Source organism: Lagopus muta, chromosome 1 (genome assembly GCF_023343835.1).
Source record: "Lagopus muta isolate bLagMut1 chromosome 1, bLagMut1 primary, whole genome shotgun sequence".
NCBI classification, from domain to species: domain Eukaryota; kingdom Metazoa; phylum Chordata; class Aves; order Galliformes; family Phasianidae; genus Lagopus; species Lagopus muta.
In genome coordinates this window covers 7,750,753-7,770,705 of record NC_064433.1, presented here as the reverse complement: position 1 = coordinate 7,770,705, position 19,953 = coordinate 7,750,753, and the positions used below count along the sequence as shown (strand labels likewise).

General features: G+C 39.9%; 2 protein-coding genes across 7 annotated transcripts in view; one reads left to right on the top strand and one right to left on the bottom strand.

The window, feature by feature from the left end:
- Positions 1–10,351, top strand: part of GRM3 (glutamate metabotropic receptor 3) — a 109,242-nt gene extending 98,891 nt beyond the window's left edge. For all 5 annotated transcript variants that reach the window (XM_048964490.1, XM_048964521.1, XM_048964510.1 and 2 more), the window contains 2 exons: positions 3,473–3,647; positions 8,455–10,351. In XM_048964490.1, coding sequence (XP_048820447.1) covers positions 3,473–3,647; positions 8,455–8,528 — 249 coding nt within the window. In that variant the 3' untranslated portion in view covers positions 8,529–10,351. The remainder of the gene's footprint in view (positions 1–3,472; positions 3,648–8,454) is intronic.
- A 3,287-nt stretch (positions 10,352–13,638) lies between these two features.
- ELAPOR2 (endosome-lysosome associated apoptosis and autophagy regulator family member 2) overlaps positions 13,639–19,953 on the bottom strand; it is a 92,026-nt gene continuing 85,711 nt past the window's right edge. For both annotated transcript variants that reach the window (XM_048929027.1, XM_048929036.1), the window contains 2 exons: positions 19,469–19,634; positions 13,639–16,456 (listed from right to left, as the gene is read on the bottom strand). In XM_048929027.1, the coding sequence (XP_048784984.1) occupies positions 16,397–16,456; positions 19,469–19,634 (226 nt within the window). In that variant the 3' untranslated portion in view covers positions 13,639–16,396. The remainder of the gene's footprint in view (positions 16,457–19,468; positions 19,635–19,953) is intronic.

Here is a 19,953-nt window from a genome sequence, read left to right as displayed (position 1 = left end):
TAGGATTCTCCCTCCTGAAAGAAAAAAAAGGAGGGAAAAATGAAGGAAGGAAGGAAGGAAGGAAGGAAGGAAGGAAGGAAGGAAGGAAGGAAGGAAGGAAGGAAGGAAGGAAGGAAGGAAGGAAGGAAGGAAGGAAGGAAGGAAGGAAGGAAGGAAGGAAGGAAGGAAGGAAGGAAGGAAGGAAGGAAGGAAGGAAGGAAGGAAGGAAGGAAGGAAGGGAGGAAGGGAGGAAGGGAGGAAGGGAGGAAGGGAGGAAGGGAGGAAGGGAGGAAGGGAGGAAGGGAGGAAGGGAGGAAGGGAGGAAGGGAGGAAGGAAGGAAGGAAGGAAGGAAGGAAGGAAGGAAGGAAGGAAGGAAGGAAGGAAGGCCCACATTTTTCCATAGGCTCCAGTGTCTGTGGATTGTCTAATTCAACTTTGCTTAAGGCAGTATTACCCTTGTAGCAGACTGCTCAAGACTGTGTCCTGTGGGTTGTTGAATATTTCAAAGGGTGAAGACTCCACAATCTCTCTGGGGAATCTGTGCCAGTGTGGCTATCTTCATGGTTTTCTTATATATAAACAATGCCCTGTGTATCATTTTCTGCCAGTGTCCTGTCACTGGGCTCTAGTGGGAAGGGTCTGGCTCCCTCTTTCTTTCGCCCATCATGAGGTACATAAACATACTGATATCCATTTTGGCCTTCTCTTCTCTGCCCTGAGCAACCCAGAATCTCCTCATATGACAGTTCCTCCAGACCTTTCATCATCTTTATGGCCTTTGCATAGATTCATAGAATCATTAAGGTTGGAAAGAGCACTAGCATCATCATCTCCAACCATTAAACCATCACCACCATGTCCACTAAATCATGTCACTCAATGTGACATCTATCTTCTACTCGAACATCCTCAGGGACAGTGACTCCGGCACCACCTTGGGCAGCCTGTTTCAGTACTTCAACACTCTTTCTGAGTACAAACTCTTCCTAATATACAACTTGAACCTCCCCTGGCACAACTTGATCCCATTCCTTCTTGTCCTATCAATAGTTACATGGGGAGGAGACTGATCCCCACTTTGCCACAATCACCCTTCAGGTGACTGTAGAGAGCTATAAGGTCTCCCCTGAGCCTCCTGTTCTTCAGACTGAACAGTCCCAGTTCCCTCAGTCACTCTCAGTAAGACTTCTGCTTCACTGCCCTTCTTTAGTCACACTCCAAGACCTCAGTATCTTTCTCTTAGTGAGGAGCACAAAACTGAAAGATTATCTAAAATGAATATGAACAAGTAGTCCAGATAATCTTCAGTTCACCTTTATTGTACACTTCTCTCATTCTTACTTCATCAGCTTGTCAATGACAAAGTTATGGGAGGCAGTGTCAAATATCAGCTACTCACACATCATCCACAATGCCATTTATTTCTTCCTAGAAGACAATCAGGTTGGGGAAGTAGATTCCTAGAAGTCACAGCCTCCTAACAGCAATCCTTTTCCCAGCAGCAGCAGGGCAACCTGATGTTCCTCTGAGACTCCCCTTGAGTCCTCTAGCAATCCAAAAACTAGTTCCCAGATAGTCTAGATCTTGAAGCAGAGCCCAGAAACTGCTGTGTTTGGTAGCTGTATCTCTTAATTGCACTGTCAAATATTTAAAGGAGAGCTTCTGGATAATACAGACTTCTCTGATACTGTTAATTTTCACACAGAGGTCCACACTGATTTCAAATATCAAAGATAAAATGAAACCTGTTGTGACTAAATAAGCACAGACAAATTCACAGCAGCTCTAACACCTAGCACATTTAAGGAATTTTTTTTTTTCTTCACTTGATCACCTCAAGAAATGCAGGTAACATGGGAAAAGTCTGGGTGTTAAACTGGTCATAGCGAAGTCAAGTGTCAAAAGTTGTTGCATCCACCTTTGGTAAAGAGTGATTACCAGTTATACGGTCACCTTAATTATTCTTACAGTTGACAAAGCACATGGCACTCTGAGGATATGTAAAGAGACAAAGTCCATTCCTTATTCCGGTTTTCATTTTGCAATAACTATTTCTGACAAGGAGATGTGAGAAGCATTTCCATGGTAGAGGGCTGATCTCCAAGGACTGCAGGAGTGCATCTAAGGCAAAACAAGTCATGGATGTATGATCATTTAAATTAAGTAGTAGAGTTTAAGGCAGTTTAATTCAACATCTTAATTAAGGAACCTGCTTGGAAGAATATAAACTGAATTTGAGCCAGTAAACTGGTGCCTAATTACATGAGTGAACTAAGAGAAAGATAGATTGACAGCAAAGCTGCACTAACAAATTGCCCAAGGCAATGAATCCAAAATCCTGTACTTCCAAACAATTCATTTCTCAGTCCTTCTATCTCAAAGTCAGGGCACTTTTCAGGGTCAGTCTTACAAATGTCACCAGCTGCTGTGTTTACTCAAAATAACAGCTATGCCTCTGCACGAGATTGCTAAAGTTCTCTGATTAGAGTTGAAGCTGGAGGCTAAACTTGTTTTCACATGGAAGCTTTAAGGCATTAATTGCAATGTAAAGCACACTACATGCAGCCTGGTTTCCACTGTAGCCAGCTTTGCTCAGCTGCTGCATTACAGAGGACTTCCTGACCAATTTAGGAATCAAGTATATGAGGGGTAAGAGAAACAGAGCGTTCTCATTCCTGTGTTAAGCGGAGAGAGATAATACTCAGTCAAGTACCCCTTGACAACACCCAGCTGAGTGGCGCAGTTTATATGGCGGAAGGATGGGATGCCATCCAGAGGGACCTTGACAAAATCGAAAGGTGAACCAATGTAAAACCAATGAGGTTTAATGAGGCCAAGTTCAAGGTTGCACCTGGATCGGGACAATTCCAAGACTGGGAGAATAATCTCTTGAGAGCAGTCCCGTTGAGAAGGGCTTAGGGATCCTGGTAGATGAAAAACTTAACATGAGCCAGCAGTGTGCTTTTGCAGACAAGAAGGCAAACAGTATTCTGGACTGCATCAAAACAGAGGTGGCCAACAGGGAGAGGGAGGGGATTGTCCCTCTCTTCTCTGCCCTTACGAGGCTCCGTCTGGAGTACTGCATCCAGGTCTGAGGGCCCCAGCTCAGGAAAGGTGTGGAGCTTTTGGAGAGGATCTAGAGGAGGGCCACAAAGATGATCAGAGCAGCATGATCTCATGCTTGACTTAGCAGTCAGCAACTCTGCCCATGGCAGGGGGGTTGGAACTAGGTTATCTTTGAGGTCCCTTCCAACCCAAGCCATTCTGTGATTCTACAGTTCTGTGATATGCAGAGAAAGAGAGTGTACCACCAACATAACACACCTGTCATACAACCATACAACAAGGTAGGAATGAGACAGATGTTCAAGCCCACTAGCATCAGTGCAGCCCAGGATTGTGGTTCCTACTGTTATATTATGATGCTTCTGACATTCTGAATTTCAGAGATTCCATACAAAAACACAGCACTTTGCACCCGCTCTCTTCCAGGTGCAGACCACCACTATGTGCATCTCCGTGAGTCTGAGCGGCTTCGTGGTGCTGGGCTGCCTCTTCGCACCCAAGGTGCACATCATCCTCTTCCAACCCCAGAAGAACGTGGTCACTCACAGACTCCATCTCAACAGGTTCAGTGTCAGTGGAACTGGGACCACATATTCCCAGTGTAAGTAGCAAAACTGCTGCCTTGTTATAAGGGTGTGGGGATGCAGTCTATTTGGATAAATAAAGGCAAAGCTGTTGTTTTTAACCAGCAAAAAAAAGCCCTTTTGTAGGCTGGGCTGATATGGAAGCATCACATTGTTTGTGACTAGAGGAAAAAACTCATTCTCCTCCCATGGGAATGAGGTCAGAGCCTGCTCTGGAGCTCATTTAAGCCAGCAGAAAGCTTGCAGCAGGCTCCAGCTTGTTCAGCACAAAGCAAGGAGGACCCATCACTTGCTGTCACTCTGACAGCAGTGCAGCAACAGATTGCTCTGGAGTACTCCTGTCAAACAGACACACTGGCAGGACCTGGGCCAAAATGCAGCTCTATCTCATTGCCAGTTATAAAGAAAAAGCTCAGTTCTACAGCAAACACACAGAGAGAATGCTATAAACCATTTCTGTATGCGGAGTGTGAGCAATACTCTTTGAAAGCAGGGACGACACAGTGCTGTGTGGCAAGCACAGCTCACTTGCTCTGCCTTCTCTGCATTGTCATTCTCTTCATCCCAAGCAGAATCACATCTGTGATTTTGTTAGGTGGCTGCTGCTCATTTTCTGGGTGAGCTGCTCAAAGATTTTTTGGGGGATTAAAAGGGAAAAAAAAAAAGGTCACCTGTAGTGTTTTGTTTGTCGAGCTTAACTAAGCAACGATGGGAGCACACAGCACCTTGTTCACAGAGCTCTGCCAACAGAGTCTAACCTGGAAGCTAATTGAAATACAAGCTACAGGTAGAGAAAGACAAGGAATACAAAAGAGGGGAAAAGGGAGCTGCAGAGCACACTCCAGAAATCAAAACTGTTTGCTATTTTGGAACACTTAGATGAAGAGAGATGAGATGACCCTAAGTGTCCAAAGTGCAGAGCACTCTCAAAGGGGCTAGGTTTCCAAAATCTGTGGTTTCTCTACAACTTTTAGAAGCTCTCCCTTTGACAAAATGGTAAGTCTCATGATTTTTTTGTCCCTTATGAATTCTGTAAAGGTAATCTTTCCTTTTATTTATTATTTTTTTTTTAATTGCTTCTTACTATTAAATCAGCTAACTCAGAAACCATTTTGATTCATGGATACTTCTGTACAGGGCTGATTTTTTTTTATTATAATGGCTGGATGATAAACACATTGTGGGTGTGTGCCTGTACACAACTGAAAGACATCCTCAGTGCATACCTTTCGATCAAAAGTCTACCTCTTCAAATTTATGAATATCTTTAAGGCATTAAGGGAAACAAAAATCAAGCCTTACAAACCTCTTGCTACTTTGTTGTTTAGAAGGGTGGCCTCAGTCATTTACTTTTCCTGCTTACACCAAACTGAATATGCTGATCTTTGGGATCTTTTTGGACTGCAATGAGATGCAGAAAGGACACAGAAAAAAGAGTAAAAGTCCCATACAGTACAATGGAACAAAAGCATTGTTTCTTTTTATGAAGATTATTTCAGAAAAATAACACTGAGAGCTCACTGTCAATCACAGCAAAACCTTCCTCTGCACCCTTCCATTTGTTTGTAAATGATTTAAATACATTCTCTTTTTTTTAAACTGCTACAAGCCCACTTCTATCTGCACCCACTTTATCATGTGGTACATTCCCTCAATGGCAGCAAGACAGGGAGAGAATATCAATAACCATACTGCATCTATTAAAAAAAAGGAAAAGAAATCTAAAATATTCCTTTCACCAGCCCCAGAGCTGTCAGCTTGGTTTTCTTTTTGTGCCGATAGTGTTTTCATCAGTCATGAAAACTGGCCAAGCACTGAGAGAAAAACAAAAATATCTCACAACCACTCTTGGAGATTATTAATTGTAAGATCTAAATGTGTATCACAATGACATGGAGGGAGGGCTGATCTAGTGAGTCATATAATCATCAGTGTAGTCAAATTTAGAGCTAATTAAACCAAATGCAGTTACCTGAATCCAGCTCCACGTCTTGCTGCAAACTGCAGAATGCAGTAGAGGTGAATGCTGCTGAGTGAGGGAACGTGATTTAAAAGTACCAAGCTTTGATCACAGAACAGCTGAAGTTTGGACTATAGGAGAATACAGATCAGAGCTTCAAAGCTGAAGAGAAGCAGGATATATGTCTACCTTGGTAGATGACATTCTTGTTTCTATACTTATTTGTTTGGGTCTAAAAATTCACCTTTGGCAGATTGCTGCTTCACCTGTTGAGATGTTTGTCCCATTTTCGTGGGGTGTGCTCTATGGGCATGGCAGAGATGTTCTCATAAGGCAGGAGATCAGCACTTATACAGCTTCTCAGATTGCTCAGGGCTGATTTAAGCACCTGCATGACTTGGGCTGAGCTTTTACTCTCTTCTAGCTTATTTTTACAGAATGTCATTCTCTCAAGTGCTGTCCACATGGAGTGCTGCACACAGACGTGAGCTCCTCCAGGTGTCCTCTATTGGGGTCAGAAAAAGAACTGTTTACAGCCAAGCTGGTTAATTTTCTCTCTCAGTACTTTTTTTTTGCCCAGCCCTAACTCCAAACTATGGCTTTTATACATCATTAACTCACATCTGTCTTTCTGTGAGCATGAGTAGAGAAAGTTTTTCACACAAGTTTGAGTCTGCCTATGCAGGTGTGCATGGCAAAATGGAGCTGAGGTGTCACTAGGAGGTCCAGCAGCCTTTCAGGCTGCTGCTTTATGACACAGAGAAACTCAGAGCTGTCCAGTGCCAGTGCAGAGCATTGCTCAGCTTTGTAGGGGGAAGTCAAAGCTTTTGTTCTGAGAGCTGGATTCTCAGTGTGAACTCTGCCTCCTGGCACTACAAGACAAGTAATTGCTGAGAAGGGAGCCTGGGAACTCCAAAGGCAAAGCCATTCACTCCTCACCTACCACCAGATTGCTCTTGTCCAACTCTGGCATCCTCCTGATCCAGTTGTATTCAAGCTATTCATACCCTTCAGTGGGTTGGACTTCAAAGAAGCCCAGAAGCTAAAAATGTTCTGGGTGTGTGATTCTCACAAATAGAAAATGCCCATAGCCATACTGCAGAAGAACAAGGATTCAAAACAAGTCTCCCAAGCAGTACTGATTTTTCTATTTGCCAACAGTAAGTGGTAATACAAAAACTGATAATAAAACCTTCAGATCAATGTACTGCCAGAATATTAACCAGCTGAAAACTGAATGTAGAACCTGACAGTTCATCTTCATAAAATCATAGACTTGAAGCCTTTCCGCTTTAAAATATCAGATTTCAGCATGTATATAGGTTGTGAAAGATGAAACTCCATCTACCTAACTCATAGCAATAGTTCACTTTAGATTCTTCTGCATTACCCCTTCCTGGAGTAGCAGGTTAATCCAGGAGTGCCTCTAAATTCATCTTCTTAAAATAGTTGTATTTTATATATGAGATATTTAATCAGTTAATTAAAAAAAGAAAGAAAGAAAGAAAGAAAGAAAGAAAGAAAGAAAGAAAGAAAGAAAGAAAGAAAGAAAGAAAGAAAGAAAGAAAGAAAGAAAGAAAGAAAGAAAGAAGGAAAGAAAGGAAATAGTAACTGATCTGAAGAAATAATGATCAATTTTGAACATGATGCTGAGAGTATTTAGAGACCAGTTTGCAACAGGGACTGCAGCCAGCACCAGTTTTGGAAGGCTGAGCATGCCCTTGTCAGCTGCATAAATTGCTTTTTACAGTGGATGATTGGGTTTACCAAGTCATTGCTTGCTGTGTGTTTTCTTTGATGAAGGCATCACATTTCTCTGGGTCACTGTTATCATTAACCTAATGTGTCTTTCAAAAAAGCTGCTTTATGGTGCTGTAAGCAGAGATGTCACGGAGTATTGGAAAACACATTGTTGATGCCCAGTGGATAATTTTTACAAAGATGGATAAACTAGCTTGCTTTTAAATTAAAAACCACAAGGCTTTGGCAGAATGGTAATATCTCTTACAGTGAAAACACAAACACATTTAGAAGCAAACTGTGATACTCAGATTCAATTGTTGTATCACTGAAGCAATGAAAACTTGTTGAATAAAATATTAGGCAATGCAGATAAGGGTAACAGAATCTGCACCTACCTACTGAATCCTGGTCCAGAGCTCCCAGAAATCCAGGGGATTATGGCCAGAAAATAATCTGGGATTGGGCGACAGATAATTTTGCTTTAAAATTCAGTTATTTAAATGTTTCATCATTCTGTCCAATATACACATCAATTTATTATTTTTTTTTCATTAAAAATCAGATTAGCACACAGTCCTAATGTGCAGAGGTAGATTATCTCCTGGATTTAAAATTGTGTATGTTTTATTTCAGGAATGGCCATTCCAAATACTTGGAAGCTTGTAGGATCAGACCTTGCAATTTTCTGCCAATAATGAATGAAAAACCCAAAGGCTCACTTTTTACCCCACAAAGGCATCTTTGTTCCACTCCAGCTACGTTGGCTCACGCTACCTTGCAAAATGCTATTATATGAGGCCCAATGGTCCAAAATGCTCCCAAAAATGCATTTTATTCAGGCACTTCATAGACACGCTTACTCATCCCAACCCCTCATAACACTCAGCAAATAGAAATCAGGTTCCTCCAGGAGGTCTCAGCCTCAGATCTGCATTGACTTGTAGAGTTACTAGCACACCTCCACCAGCTCCACTGCTGGTGTCACCTGTACTCACTTTTCCATTGGGCATCTTGGTTAAATTGGGTGACATGGTTGAGATCATCCAAATTCTAATCCTGTGTGTTGCTGTGACTTTCTGTCCCTCGTGACATCAATTGATATTCCCCTCTTTCTCTTTCAGCATCTGCCAGTATGTATGTACCAACGGTCTGCAATGGAAGGGAAGTCCTGGACTCCACCACCTCATCTCTGTGATTGTGACATGCGGTTCAGTTCTTGAGTTTTTAGACTGTTAGGCAACATTTTGCACATGTTGTGCACTTTGGAAAACACCAGAAAACAAAAGAAAACAAAAGAAAACTAGTACCTTTTTTTAGAAACAGTGTAATAAATTATTTTTGAGGATTGTACAGTATATAGTGACGTTCTGGAACTTTTTAGACTGATTTTAGCCCTTCTGTTGTTAATGGTCATAAGGGACATGTAAATACCCATGGTTCACAATGTGCATAGTCCTAAAGTAAGGGAGTGATTTGTTGCAAGCACAGTTGCAATGTTAGGTGACTTCTTTCCTACGATATTTTTTGTAGTTCCTTGTTGTAATTAACTTAGACTGCATTTCTATGTTGTATATTACAGTTACCTTACATGTAACAGACTGGTTTTCTCAGCACAAAACAGCAGTATTAATGTAAAGGCACCAATAATAAAAAGATAAAAGTTTTCCAGCATGGTTTCATTTCTGTTTGTTCCTCTTTCAAGGTCATTATATCTTTGATAGTTTTTCCTTTAACACCAGGGCAGGTACAAAGGGTAAAAAGCCTGCATGAATAGTGTGTATGTTCACACATACACATGTATGGGAGTGTACCTATGTTACAAAATCCACGTCACAAAACAGGTGATTCTGATGAATGCTTTGTCAGGGCCAAGTATAAATTCCCTCTCACTGAAAAAATAGGCACGTTATTAAAGCATTTCAAGTGCTTCTCTTGTTAATAAAATGCAGGATAATTTCCAAATGTGAAAAAGTCTAATTGCATCTCAATGAGACATTAGCAACAAAATTTTGGTCACAGGTTCACCCATTTGGCATGATTTAAACCTGCCATGTGCACTGTAGAATGGTAGCCTATAAAAAGCTAAGACATTTTAGATTGTGCTGGCAAAGAGATTGAAGAAGATGTGTCAGAAAATTAGCCCAGACTGTTTTATACCTCCAGCCAAAACAAAGCTGGTTCCCTATCACCAGTGCTGTAAGAGGAATTGGAGCACCACAGAGACACAGAAGCTAAAAACATAACAAAAGAGCAATCCAGGAGACATTTACACCTGTCTCTGGGGTGACCTTTGCATTCAAATCAAACAATTCAATACACACATAGCAGCTACTCAGACCACTGCAAAATACCTGATTTTATAACTGCTCTCTGAGAGCCACCCTCAGTCAGTTAGAACAATCTGAAATGCTCAATTTTTCCAGTCCAGTAAGACATTAAGGAAACAAATACACCTTTGATTAATGTGCCTGGGCATATTTACCTAAGGGCTTGTTCCCGTTGATCTCATTCCTGCTGAGGTCAATAGCAAAACTGACTTCAAAGGCAACACCACTGAGGCTTGAAAGGCAGATACTAGAGATATGTGCTGTTAGATGCAGAAGTTCTCTCAAGGCCAATCTCAGATGCTTTTACACACTTCTGGAAAGGCGCAGGTTGTTAGGGCTGAACTGGTGAAGAAAGCAGTTGTTGTTTTGAATGCAAAAATGAAAGAGATTCTTAAAATCCCTGCCCGTAGATAGATTAATTTATTTTTTATTTCAGATCCATGTGTTCACCAGTGAAGATCTTTTGATGTCTACACACCTTCAGGTTCTGCATCATTGAGCTGGTCAGTACCCAAATCTCCGTGACTTGCCCAGAACAGACATTGCACAGCCCACAGAGTCAGTTTCTTTCTCTCCACAAGCTCCAAAGTGCCAAGTGCTTCAGGCTTGGTTCCTACATGACACATACATGACACAGGGGTCATGGTTTGGCACACTGGGAGACTTGCTTTCTCAATCAAGACCCCTTAAAGCATCTCCGATTGGGCGGTGATGTTCATGCGACTTTTGTAAGCTCTTTTGTGTGCTAAGAAACTGTTTATAGTATGCCAAAAGGTCAGAGTATCTGATTGTAATATTAATGTAATGTAATCAACATTATCTTTATGAATATCTTAAAAATGCCCAAGCCAGATAGAATTTCTTATCAATTTGTATGGAAAGCAACAAGAAGAGTCAGATCTGCATCATCTAACATTCACTATCTGCAATATAGAGCTGTGTATGAGATAGTCTACCTCCACTCCCTTTGTATTTGGTGGAGAGTCCCCTGATTTATCTTGGACTGCTACTTAAGACTGAGATAAATATCCCTAAGCAAGATAAATATCCCTGAACAAGCTTTCTCAGATCACAAAGTTTACACTGAAATGACAGGCACTGTGTCAGACCAACAGCATCCCTAAAATCTAAATTGGCATCAATTTATAGCAGGTGAGGATCTCACTGTCCCAAAGGTTTCATTCATTCTGATAGCACTACTGAGAAAATGACCCAATGTCTGTGTTGGAACACGTTTTGAATTCTAAGGTAGTTTGAAAGCCATTTGCTTGTGGGCCTTTAACGCATGCAAAAATCATAACAAAACAAAACAACAAAAAACCCAACACATGAATCTCCATCCCCACTGAATGTTCTGGACTTATATTTACTTAGATCTTTTGAAAGGTTTTCACTGCTTTCTGCTGGATGCAGGTTATCTGATATTGTCCAGTACTTCAAGTAATCCAGTTTCAAAACAGAGCAAAACAAAAAGGAAAATATCATAGTCTGGCAAAAGCTTTGCACACTGGACTAGCAAAAAAAATCTTTGGAGAAACATCATATTATTATTAGTTATTTCTTCTAATTATTATTTCTGTCCTTTCACATCATCATTTGTGTTTCTCTAATTCTAAACAGTAAAAAGATTTTGTTTCCAGTTGTATAAAACCCTTCTCTTCAGTGCTCCTATCATATGTAAACAGGGAAGTAAATCACCTCAAAGCACAGAGGATCCTGCCATTGTTCCTTACATGGAGCCCCAAGCACCATAGCTGGGAACCTGAAAAATCAGTTGACTGAGCAGAAAAATAAGACTAAGTAAAACCATCACAATTCTATTTGAAGTAAAGGAAATTATGTGTTTTTGGTAGTGGGGGCTGCAGTTTTTTGGGGGAGGGGAGAAGGTGGAGTTTGGTAGGGAGAGTGTTAAGTCCTGACCAAAACTTGAAAGCAAAAACACAATCCTTTTGTCTCTCAGTGGTCATTTTTCCTGAAATAAGTAAATACAACTGGTTTTAGTCATAGTTTAAGAAATTCCAAAAGGAAACATTTTTTTTAAAGTAAAAACTTCTAGTACTTGTTTCCAAATGCCCAAATCCTACTCAAAAAAAAAAAAATCATGTTCTCCTTGAACAAAATAAATAATAATTAAAAAAAATCCATGCAAAGAGTCCAAAATATACTTTTCCACCCAGAAACCTGAGCTCTGGTTAAGAACTTTTCTGATGCAACCCTTCACACGACTAGTACTCTTAAGAAAAGGGAGATGGAAACAACTCCTTAGCTCACCACCATGTGCAGGTGTTGAGTGCTTGATGACATTTTGAGATTGTCTACCATTAGCATTTGCAGTTTGCAATCTGAGAGATGTATGCCCCCCTCAGAGCTCCTCAACAACCAGACAAAAACTCATCGTTGTTACTTTAAGTACTAACGATACAGCAGAGCCAGGCTGGATTTTTCTTGCAATAGGAAGAGGATGGGTAGGAATCAGTGGCAGGGAGGAGGCTGGGAACATCAATTTTCTGCCTTCTACTGCCACTAAGTAAATGGCACAGGCAAGAATCATAGAATCCTGGAATTGCTCAGGTTGGAAAAGACCTTCCAGATCATCAAGTCCAACCACAACCTAAGCACACTACCCTAACTAACAACCCACCACTAAATCATGTCCCTGAGCACCACATCCAAACCGTTTTTAATCACATCCAGGGATGGTGACTCACCCACTTCCCTGGGGAGCCTATTCCAGTGCTTAACAACCCTGTCTGTAAAGAAGTTTTTCCTGATATCCGAATTAAACCTCCCCTAGCTCAACTTGAGGCCATGTGGGGCTGTCCAATGCTCGCGAAGGTCATTCCTGCTTGTCTTTTATTAAAGCAAACACACACAAAACACCCACCCACACTACCTCACTTAGGCTTTGAGGTGCTGTTAGAGATGTGCTTCACAGCACATGGGACCTTCCTGTTGAGTCCAGCTTTATATATACCAAAACATGGTGGCAGATGATGGTCAAGACACTTCACATCTTCCTCTTCCCTGTTACATATGTTCAGTGTGGGCAGTGCCAATCAGGAGTCTGGAGACGTCACCACTTTTTGTGATACAATATATACGGTAGGATGAGTTTGACCTTGCAAATCTTATCTCTATTTCCATCTATCTCCTTACATATTTGCCCATGAAGCACAGCTTCCATGCATTCAAAAAGCAGCAAGAAATAGAAACAAATGATTCTGTGAGAAAGTTACACACGGGGAAAGACTTAAGAGAGAGCACCACCGAAGATAAGGAGAACTTTTGAAGCTTTCTCTTAAGGTTATCATTGCCCAGAACATCAATTTAAGTCCTTCGTGCTTCTTGACATGGACCAACCAGCAGCATTCCTTGCGTCAGAAGAAATGTCTTTGCCATTGGCACATCTGTTTTCACTCTCACATCGAAGCATATGTTGTGATCAATACTGGAGATGAGTCAACAACCATGGTTTCCTAAATAGTAACATCTCCTATCCTGTCTGATTACAATCAGCTGTCTCTGTTTTATGGGCCTTACTGACTCTGGCTGGACCAAGAAACGTAACACTGAAAACATTCCCCTTTACTAATGAAGGGTCCAAAAACTTCTTTTAAAGAGTAATCTTCTTTTTGAACAAAGATGGCAATTCTCTGAAGCTACTCGATAACCCCTTTTGTGGCGCTCTAAGACATTTAATTTTCCCAAAACCTAGATTTAAAATAAATCCTGTTATAGACTACAAACATCAACCAATATAATCAGAACCCAGATAGAATACGTTCTCTGTATTTCACCCCCTAGCAAGTGCTGTCAAAGCTAAGACAATAACATTATGCTTAATTTGCCAATAATTAATACAGAGACACCATAAAATGTGCTTAATCCTCAAAGAGATTCAGTTGCTCGACTCCAGATTTCAAAGAAAAGCATGCAAATGCAGTAATAAAATGCATTCCATTTAATCAACTAAACACATAACAGACCAATTCACATTGTTTTATGGCATCAAATAACAGATTCTAATGTGATTCCATGTGGGGGAAAAGAGGGAGGTTGCTGTAAGTACTAGAACAGGTCACAGACAGATGATTTCTTAATGAAATGCTAAAGGCTTCCAAAATTTACCTCTCATGGGAAAATAAAAACTTCCCCTTCCTGCTATGTCTTTAACCAAAAGAAAAGACCACAAAGGTCACCAAAATATGCCAGTTTTAACTGGCTTAACTGTAGAAAATGCAGATTTCTTATTCTGAAGTTAATAAAGTCCGTATTATTAGTTTGTATCTCATTATGTTATCACTGCATCAGCTACACTATAAAGTTGCCTGGAAGAGTTTTGAACAATGACAAACCTTTTGGAAGCAGAGCTGCAAACGGTCATCCAGCAAAGTCTATCAGAGCGAACAAAAAATAGCCACTTTCTGCTTGATTCAGAAAACAAAAGGGAAGGAGAAAAGGAACCAAACAAACCTGTGCTATTATGTAAAATGAAGTACAGCTCATAAACATTAAGGCATTTTTACATAGCAGATATCTGAAAGAATAAATGTTGTTCTAGAGAATGCACTGCAATATGGGTTGGAAAACATATGAAATTAGAAGGGGAAAAAAAAAGAGATGTTGACTCATGCAATTTGGTGGTAGCAAAAAGCTCTATCACTACTGCAGACTGCAAATGGTCAGAAAAGGCTTTAGTTCCATCAAATATCTCAAGTCCAAAATTTCAAATATATTTTCACTTTATTTTATGAATGCCCATCAGATATATATCTTTGATGCTACAGCACACCAGTTGAATAAAAACCAACAACATAAAAACCCCTTTCATAAAAGATCCAAGAAGTGAAATCCCAAAGCCATAGCGAATTACTCCGTGAGCATATCATCTTTGACAACCATATATAAATGACATCATGACGACAAATACAATGTACAATAAGTGTGCCATGGTACAAAATATACAAAAAAGAATGCGTATTTAATATACATTCAACAATACCCCATAAAAATCTTTGTTGGGAAAGTGAAGTGCCTTCCCAAGAAGAACAAAAAATGTACACCACTTCTGTAAAGATGCCTGAAGTATCTCCCATCAAAAGAGCAATGCCTGTATTCCGTGACAGGAGATATTAAATAACTGAGCTGAATTTTCCCTAAAGAAACAAAAAATCTAAACTTCATAAATTTTTGTCCACGCTTGTAGCATAATAAAGTATTCAGAGTGCAGAAAATTCAATTTAATTTAAATTTTACATAAAAGCGGGCCCTCTTTACAGATATAGCTCAGTCATATAAAACCAAAAAATCTATATTCCCTATAATACAAAGACCTTTTCTGCCCATGTGTCTCTCCTGGCTTTGATGCATTCCACAATTTACGTAATTTTAATGGAATGGAAATACGAGTCTGACCAGAGGTCAGGACAAAACTGGTTCCTCATTTTCTCCTGGCTCTATGCAAGCCTTGCATATTTTTTCTTAAGTATTTTTTGCCTTATTTTCAGACTCCTTCCAGTTTGACTTCAATGAGAATTCCAGGACATGATTGGGGTGGGCTCTATGAAGAACTCATGCTTACAAAGTGACTGATTTCATGAAGAAGTCCATCTAGCTTCCAGTTTTCAAGGAACCCTTTGTGCCCTTCTTTCAAAGAAGGTACTTGTATTGACAGTAGAAAACATTTAGATGCTGAGCTGCCTAAGTGCACAACCACACACTCAGCTTCCCTGGGCATTCATCCTCATCCCTTACCTGGGGCCAGAAACAGATGCAGCTGAGTGTCTCTAATAAGTCTATCAATGGATAAAGATGATGCCTGATCTCCAAAAGTGGAGATTTCATGCTTTATTTCCACAGTTCAGGCTTTGCTGGCTTGCACTCGAGGGGAAGGTGGCATATTGGCAGCCCAAGGGAAGGGAATGAAACTGCCACCAACCTCTCTTGAAAGGACAAGTTTCCACAGAGAGTGATGAGTGCAAACTGTAGCTATCACTTTCCCTGTCTTTAAAGAACTCGTCCTTACCACGGCCTATAAACTCATGAGCCCAGATCTGCAATTTACACAGCAGCAGTTAGCATGTCTAAACTCAATAACATCAGCTTTTACCTCAGCCCTGTTTGCCATGAACTAGGCAACAGAATGGGTTCAACTTACAGGTGCAGAAGCATTCCTCTTGCAGTAGATGCCAAGGGCAGACCACCAAGCCCTCCAAACCACTAAAATCAAAAGCATCCTCTTAAGCTCAGAACTGATCTGAAGCTTGTTTCCTGTACCATTCACAACTTTGATTTTAAGAGAACTCACACGTATGCAACTAAAGGACTACACACAACCTTGGCAGGAGGATTCAGGCTTGTCTGAAAATCATTTCCTACGAATATGTGCAGAAGGAGAGATAGGAAATGAAAGGTACCTATAAATCACATGGCATGCCTGAGCAATGCCCAGGTGAATGCAAAAAAAATTATGTTATTTGCAGTATGTATATCTCTTCCTGAGTTAAATTTCATTCCCAGTATGGAATCCAAGCATCTGTTTGGGTTTTTTTGGCAAGGTACTCAATCACGTGGTAAGGCAATCCAATTTTATGGTTTGCTTCCTGTCTTCTTTCTTCCTAAATGGCTGAGCATTTCTCACCGAAATCACTACTGCAATGTGTGCCAGAATATGTTTAAAATATGGTCCTGTAAAAATAGAAATCAGGTTTCTTTCTTTGAAGGCAGCATTAATTCTTCATATATTCTGGGATCTTGAGGATTTCAGCTGAACAGATTCAAAGTGATCTTCTTTTTCCTGCAATGGAAAGGACAGGTTTGCATCAGCTGGGAATCTCAAATTCACTGCACCAGTTGCTACAGTCACTTCTCTTAACAACTTCAGAGCAGCCTTTGATAAAGACTTTGTTTCTACCACAGTAATGAAGAGCACAGTTTGACTACTGTTTAATAACACCACTAATTCTGTAAAAAAAAAAAAAAAAAAAAAAAATGCATAATAATCAAAATTATGTGAAGAAGAGAAAAGCCAAAAAATTGGTCAGGAAGAGAAAATTTTCCATGGTACTTTCTTTAGAGGGTGCAGGGAAGGTTTGCATTTTGTATTCATAGCATAGCTAGCCAGAGCTAAGGAACTGTAAGATAACCATATCTATATTTATGATTATTTAGTAATTTGTTTGTTACTTTAAAGAAAATGTTGAGAGTAAAGCCTGTGAATGTGAACGCTACTGCCCTGCTCCTGCATCACCATTCCTAATCCTCTTCTGGAAAAGACAAAAAGCCTGCAAACTCTCTGCCATCCAAAAATCAGGGGCAGTAGATTGATTTGTTCCTGTCTTTTTCCTGCTGGGTGACAGCCCAGCCTATCTGTCAGCAGGTATTAGGGTGCAAAGTCAGGACAACCTGACAATCCACACGGGAGCTACTGAAAATCCCAAAGCTACTCACTGGGAAGTGCTGGCTCTTGCATCGTGTACCTATCTTTTCTATTAGTTGATGTACACAAACACAATGGGAACTACATTAACTCATGTTCTGGTCCTTAAAGGAGTCTCCATCAGAGATCAGGACAGTCTGGTGCACATGTGAGGAAGAGCAGGAGAAAATTGTCCTGCACTTGCCTACAGCAGAGAATATTTTTCTTCTTCTGAAGGACTCGGAATTGTTATGCTACAGACAACAGATGAAACTAGAACAGCCTCCATCCTCAGGCAGTTTCATGATTCTTTAACTTCCATATTCTCATTAAAAATAATAGTTATTTCTTACTATATTACAGTCCTAGCCCTAAATTGCTTGGATTCTCAGAGCCATTAATAGCTTCATTAGATATTTTGTCTCATAGAAATGCCATTGCCAGTAGCTTGAACATATAGTTAGGATAGTTATTTCTTTGTTTTTCCATTTAAATTTCTTCTCTTTTTCTCCTCTGCTTTTCTCTATTATTTTTCTTTATTTTACATGCAAATATATCAGGAGATAATTTCCTCATCCTTTCCATAAATGAAAAATAATGCCTATAACATTTGTTTTGGAGAAATATATATTAAATTCCAGTTATCTGCAGGGATACAGGACACAGATTTCAGTAAGCTAATGAGGCACTGTAAGCTGACTTTGCCAGCTATGATTATCTAGCAGGAAAAAAGGGAATCAGCTTAGAAATATCTGACAGGCTTGTTTAAAAAGGAGAGAATACTCAGGGAGCCTGCTACAATGGATACAGAAACTTTAAAAAACTCTTTTGGAGTTTCTTTCCATTTGAGTGGTCTAATACTATAGCACTAATGCTTACTTTTAAGAAAAAAAAGAAAAAAAAAAAAGAAAGGAAAAAAACCCAACATTTCTCTCACACTCTCATCTCTACACTTCTAATCAGGCAGAAACCAGTGGTTGGCGCTGCAAATTGAGTCAGCAAAGCTTTTACAGTTATCAAGCGTACAGCAAAACATAACCCTCAGCAGCACTGGTCATCACGCCCAGCCACATCCAGCCAAGCCATTTTACATCCAAAAATATACCATCCTATATCCTACAGAGTTCTACTGGAAAGTTATTCCCGTAGGATTCAAAATTGAATCTATATCCATTGTTGTGAAAGCTGCATAAAATTTGATGTGCTTTCATTTTATTTACATTTTCAAAATCCTTAGGATTACATTTTTTCACCTTTCCACAAGGAAAGAGACTGACTTTACAAGACAAATAGTCAAGGCAGGGGCAAGAGGAAATTCTGCACATTAGCTGTGTATCGTGTCCTAGGAGGGAGATCTGGGGAACAGTTGTGTGGAAAGAGGAAAGCGCTCTAATAAAAATATAAGACAACCAAGAGAAAGGAAAAATAAGAGAAAAGAAAGGACACACAGTTACATTGCATTGCATTCAATAACAGAAAGGAAAACAAAGAACATGAGAAAAAAATCTCAAAATTCAACTTTCTGAAATACTACTTAGACAAGAAACAAAAAAGCGACTTTTCAAAAGATTCTATGTATTATTATTGTTGAAGAAACCTTATTTTGAAACCCTAAATTCAGCAGAACTGTGTAAAAGGGAAAATGCCATTCACCTTTTTCCTGTAATAACAGATGCCCCAGCTGGACTCCCTTAAAGACAGCACCAACTTTCCCACTGACTGCAAAGCATTTGGAAAAAGATCAAAATGCCTGTGGGATCTACCATGACAGCTTTCTGTTGTCCCTATAGAAATAATCAAAGGACATAAAAGACCTTTGTGCTAGGAATTCAAACATACAACAACACTGCATCACATGCTGCTAAAAAATGCTTAGTGCTATTGCTCTCCAACAAAATGGAGGAGGTTGCTGGGTGATGGGCTTTAGCTGATGCTTCTCTTCATCTGAATACTATAATCCTGAAAATTATGGCTCTCAAGTTAGCCATGAAATCAGTCCAGGTGAGGCTCAAGCAGCTGACTGATGGCTGTTCCTGATATTAATTTCCTGTATCTATAATAGCTGTGTTTGCTTCAGTGGAGGTATCTGGTAGGAATCCAGGAAGAGAGGTTTCCCATGCCTCTTTTTAGGCACAGCCCATACAATAAAGAATGCTTCAGAAAGCTCCCTGCAGAAGAGAAAGCATTTCTTTAATTCCCTTCTCTTTAATTCCCTGAAACACTTATCATTACTCACATTGTGGGTTTCAGCAGGTCGAGAGCAAACTGGGTGATGTGTGTGCCAGAGGCTACACAAAGCACGGTGCAAATTGGCATCACAGCCTCGTCGCATCCAGTGATAAATAATGGTAATAATTATTTTTGGTATTAATAGTACTAATTACCACTTACCTTTGTTGCCAAGGACTTCAGCTTCCCCAGCAGTGACTGCTTATTTGAATATACTATTTCTTCTTCATTATCTTCACCCTCCATTATAGCACAACTGTCAGCAGCTGGCAGCTCACACTCTTTTGAGTTCGCTGTCATCACTAATTTGGAATATTTATACTCCAGCCTGAAGACAGGAAGCCATACAGGTATTCTTTTAGTTGGGTTTTTGTTGTTGTTTTGTTTTGTTTTTTTTTTTTTTTTTTTACAAATGTCTCCTATTCAAATATTTTATAATTTAGAATATCTGAAGTCCTGCTGAAAGGCATGAGTTAGACTCAAGAAATACCCTTTTGGTCTTCATACCTTGAGAAAACCATGTTGCTTCAGGACTTAGTCAACCTCAAACTCTTAGGGGTTAAAAAGACACCTCCTGTCAGGAAATCATCCCATAAAAAATTATTGGGGATTTTCTATATTTTTCATTCTAGCATTTTTGAAAACCA